The sequence below is a fragment of the Octopus bimaculoides genome, chromosome 6 (assembly GCF_001194135.2).
Source record: "Octopus bimaculoides isolate UCB-OBI-ISO-001 chromosome 6, ASM119413v2, whole genome shotgun sequence".
NCBI lineage: Eukaryota > Metazoa > Mollusca > Cephalopoda > Octopoda > Octopodidae > Octopus > Octopus bimaculoides.
Genome location: NC_068986.1, coordinates 34,892,557 through 34,897,959, shown reverse-complemented (window position 1 = coordinate 34,897,959; position 5,403 = coordinate 34,892,557). Strand labels below are relative to the sequence as shown.

The 5,403-nt window shown below is 36.0% G+C and overlaps 1 protein-coding gene across 1 annotated transcript in view; it reads right to left on the bottom strand.

The window, feature by feature from the left end:
- LOC106876393 (transcription factor 7-like 2) overlaps positions 1 to 5,403 on the bottom strand; it is a 79,055-nt gene that overhangs the window by 37,048 nt on the left and 36,604 nt on the right. Inside the window, exons 5-6 of the mRNA XM_052968454.1 lie at positions 1,771 to 1,957; positions 883 to 1,057 (exon numbers count right to left, since the gene is read on the bottom strand). Coding sequence (XP_052824414.1) covers positions 883 to 1,057; positions 1,771 to 1,957 — 362 coding nt within the window. The remainder of the gene's footprint in view (positions 1 to 882; positions 1,058 to 1,770; positions 1,958 to 5,403) is intronic.

Genomic DNA, 5,403 nt, shown 5'->3' with positions numbered 1-5,403 from the left:
ATAATAATAATAATAATAATAATAATAATAATGGTGATGATGATGATGATGATTTCTTATAGCATTGACACAAATCTATGGATCTGGGGATGAGGGAACAATTGATTAAAAAAAAAAGAAAAACCTCAGTACATCACTGGTACTTGTTCCCCAGAAGCTTGAAATTTCAAGTTGATCCTAGTAGGACTTGAAGAGCAAATCATCCATTGGCATTTTATTAATACCGGCAATTAGGAGGATGATAAATTCCGAACTGATTATGAAGCTGTAAACAAGTAGAGTTAAAAGACTTGTCTAACAAAGTGACATAAAATCACAAAAGCAGAGAGAGAGAGAGATTTAAAGCTTGGAAGACAATTTGGGATATCATATTGTCTTCTGACCAGGCACAAGACTAAGAGAATGGCAACATTCTTAATGAGTTGACCTGAGTATATTGCTGGTACTTATTTTTAAATTATCACAGAGATTAGAAGGCACAATTAACTGATAAATGTATTGAACTAGACACAGCAAATAATCCAGCTCAACAGTGCCAACTGAATAATAATAATAATAAATAATAATAAATAATAATAATAATAATAAATAATAATAATAATAATAATATAGATATCTAAAATAACAAAAAATGCATATAGTTTCCAATAGAGTTTGCTGAAGAATTGCAGTGTGATCACCCCACCCACTCCCAAATAATTATCTTTGTTCATGAGCAAATTTAGAGAATTTGTTGTACATAAACCAATGATTAAATAGATAAAAAGCCACATCTCCAGGTATAAAATGAAGGAAAAAAAAAAAAAAAAAGTCACACACAGAGCAATTTCTACTGAAAAGGAGAAAAAAAAAAAGTTCATTAACAACAGTGCCATTCATTACCATTATTCATACCTGCATCTTCAGACTGTTGCTTCCCTCGTTTGATTTTCTTTTTGGCATATCGGCCATAATTATCGCGGGCACTCCAGCCAGGATAGAGCTGCATATGCAAGTCTTTCTCTTTGCAAGCCATGTCATAATATTTTGCCTGCTCTGCTTTAGTTAAAGCATGCCACTGAAGATAAAAAAAAAATATATGGGTTTTTTTTTTTTTTTCAAAATATCATCAAGACACCAGAAACCTAATTGATTAGACGAGACACTGATTTAAAATGAAGTCAAATTTTTCAACCAACCGACTGCGATGGTTAAAATTCACAGAGAGCATCATTCTGTTGAGACAAACAACAAATTTCTTTCTTCATTATTGCTTTGGCATTGTTTCAACAAATCTTGGCCTTCTCATCAAAGTATGGTTGATTCCCCTCACAGGGCCCCAATTTGTCCCTACACACCATAAAGAACTATTTTAATATTTGGGATGATACATCACTTTAAATAATGAACATTTTAGTTGAATTGAACTTAAGCCAGAAAAAAAAAAAAAAAAATTAACAACTACTAATTAAGGATTAAAAATAAGGATTCAACTTTAAAAGGAATTATCTTAAAAACTTTACACTACTTTAAAGCAAGTCCTATCATAAATTTTTCATCTTTCAGATATAAGAGGAGTCCTGTTAAAACATCTGTAACTATAAGACAAATTCTATAGAAAACTTTTTCATCTTAAGACCAATCAGAACTTCTTTAACTTGAGACAAATCCTATCAGAGCTGAGTCGAGTGAGGACCTATTAGCAATTGATCAGTTTTGAAAAGTTAGGTGAAGTCCTATCCAGAAATGATACCTATTTGATTAAGAAAGAAACAGAAAAAAACTACTTACCTTTCGCCCCAAAATTTGATTTATTGCTGCAGATTCTTTTAATGTACATTCTGCTACTACTTTTGGCCGCATTTCTTTCATAAATAACATAAATGCATTTAAAGGTTTCTTTATATGAGGTTTCTTTTTATCACCAGCTGTTTGAGCCTCACTCGCATGGCTACTTGACTGTTCTTGCAAACTATGCCTGAAGTAGAAAAAAAAAAAAAAAAAAAATGTAAAAATAAACATTTTTAATATTTAAAATGAACAGCAACAGCAGCAACAATATCAATATCAATAACAGCAGCTGCTGCTGGGTCAAACAGAATTCACTGAGGTAGATTTTCAGCAGTTGGATGCCCTTCCTGCCACCAATCCTCACCTGTTACCAATCAAAGCAATATTTTCCCAATTGCCAGGAATATTTTAACAATGTTAATGTCTCCAGGTAGGTGGTGTAGCTTGCTAGAAATAGTAACCGAATTACACCCTACTTTCTTACAAAAGGGAGAATACATTGGATGATGTCGTCTGAGATATATTCCTGGTAAAAATGATGAAGTGGTCACAGGTGGAGTGCCTTCAATCATTGGTCTGCTAATCTGGGTTGAGCTATTGTTAAACACCAACACCTAACATTAACACTCGACTCCAAATTGCTGCTATCATACATTTCATATACCATATATCTGTGACATAACCTCCTGAAATTAGACACCAAATATATTGGTATCATTGAAGCCTAATAAGATTAATAACCAAAAGAGAAAACTTTCAATATCAATGCAAGTAACATCCACAAACACTTTCCATTTTACAAGAATGAAAGACAATTCAGAATAACGAGACTAAGATATAAAAATTTCGACAAACAAGCATAACAAATAATGCCAGATCATGGAAAAAACACATTCCTAACATAGCTAGGATTGCATCTCTACAGCTGGCCCTTTTCTTCAAGGCCAGAAGTTACTTCATTCCCCAAACAATTACTGGTACGCTATCTACAAAGCTCAAGAGAGGCCCACAATGGAATATTGCTCTCACATCTAGCACAATGTGATGCTACTTGCACACAGAGACATCCAAGGCCACATCCAGAAAAAGGATCATCTGGCTGATAGCTGTGAAATCACTCACAGGTATACTGTCTCCTCTCTCTCTCTGCTTTCCTATCACCACTTCAATGGTCTTCACTCCATGGAGCCTACCTCCACTTAGGCACTCTTGTCCCACTACCACCACCACCACCAGACACTGAACTAATCACTATGCTCAATTCTGCATTTCTTTCTTGACTGGCATCCGTGCCAGTGGAGTGCTAACAGCACCATCGGAGCGGGATCACTGCCAGAGCAGTGGTCTCACTTCCGTGCCGGTGGCACGTAAAAAACACCATTTGAGCACGATCGTTTCCAGCTTCGCCTTACTGGCACTAGTGTCAGTGGCATGTGAACAAAACATTGGACTGACTCCTGTGCAGGTGGCACGTAAAAAACACCATTTGAGCATGGCCGTTGCCAGTACCGCCGGACTGGCCCTCGTGCCGGTGGCATGTAAAAAGCACCTACTACACTCTTGGAGTGGTTGGCATTAGGAAGGGCATCCAGCTGTAGAAACTTACCCAGATCAGATTGGAGTCTGGTGTAGCCATCTTGTTCGCCAGTCCCCAGTCAAATCGTCCAACCCATGCTAGCATGGAAAGCAGGCGTTAAACGATGATGATGATGATGATGATGTCTTTCCCTGCAGGTGTCAAATTATACAGGTTCAAGAGGAAGAATCTGGACATTAATCTTACTGGTCTTGGAGGTCTTGCAAAGGCCATGGACATTACTCATTGCCTTCAGACCCAGCATGTAGCAACACAAACTAATCATCATCATCATCATCATCTTCCATCACATTGTAATCAATGATATAACGAATTGAAACATGGCCATTCAAACCACTAGAAATAGCAACCAGATATCCCCCAAACTATATCCTACTGTCTTAATATAAAAAGAACACATTAGATAATGTCTGTAAAAAAAAAAAAAGAAGAAGATTGACTAGACATAGCTGGCCTGTCTTTGATCATTGGGTCTGCTCAATCGAGGTTGATTTAGGGGTCAACAGCAACAACAATAACCACGATAAATAACGGTATCCTTCCATCATCACCACAATCAATTTAGAGAAAAGTGGTGGATGGAGGGAAATTCTTTTTTTTTATTTATGTCTCAGCTTCATGAAGAGTGAGTGAGAGTGAGTAATTTAACTTGTCTCAGAAAAAAAAAACAGAACACTTTGCAGTGTTTACATGACTAGATGAGAGAGAGGGGTGGGTGGAAGGGGGGGATATTGCGATGAGCGCCTTCTTGCTAGTGAGCCAAATATTTTCATGGCTCTCGAGCTGCAGAGATGAAGTCACTGTTAGGTGCACTTGCAGCGTGATGCCAAAATGCCGAGAAATCAATAACAATTAAACGCCAGAATTAGGGAGAAATGTATGAAATAAAATAGCCCTATGATTGACATGGTAGCTATATTTCAGAGGAATAGTAAATCAAAGCGAGAAAGAGAGAGAGAGAGAGAGAGAGAGAGAGAGAGAAAGAGAGGTGGGGGGAGACAGATCTTTTCCCCCAAAAAACTATAAATATTTCACATGCTCAACGACATTCCCTCAGAAGTTGGCAGCATGGTTAGTGGACTGCCATAAGAACTGGAATAAATACATAAATGAAACTGAAATAAAATGCCATGCTTTTGATAGAAATTCTGACAAAAACAAAAAAAGAAAAAAAAAGAAAGAAAAACAGAGACAAGAAATAAGAAAAAAGAAAAAGAAAAATGTTTATAGCAGAAACTGCAACAATTTTAATGTGATGTTGAAGATGTAGAAAGTAAACAACAACAAAAAAAGTCACGTAGGGATGATAGGTAGGTAGCTGCCACCCTCACTGTTTTAATAATAACAATAATAATGACAAAGATGATGGTGGTGTAGTAGTAGTTGTGGTAGTGGTATTAACAAAAACAGAGCAAAAATAATAAGAATGAGATGAAGTAAAGAAGAAAAGATAAAGACTAATATACAAAAATAAATAAATAAAAGTAAAATAAAACATAAAAATAAAAAAAGAGAGAAGTGAAACAAGAACCAGCCAATAGCATTGCGTAAAAAGTAGCAGTGAGTTCGATGTGTGTCGATTAGAAGCTTGGTAGCAATTGGATGTCTTTAATGTTGACCAACGAGTGTGAATGTCTTCTGATGCTTTCTTATTAAATGTTCTTTGAAGTTGATTACTAAAGCAACTTTGAAGCTGAATGGCCACAGCTTACTCAGCAGCCAATAAAGGAACTTTCAGCAACAAAACATCTGACGCTTTCCACCTACAAGCTATGAACTTGCATGGGAAGTCATCGGCACACACATACGCTCGCAAGCTCATATATACACAGCCGTGTGTGTCTGTCATAGCAACCACATACAGGCACCACATGCTAGTGTGTGTCTCTATTAAAACATACCCACACTTAGATACACGAATATACAAATATATATATATACATATACACACATACACAAATATATATATATATATATATATATATATATATATATATATACACATACACAAATATATATATATATATACACACAAA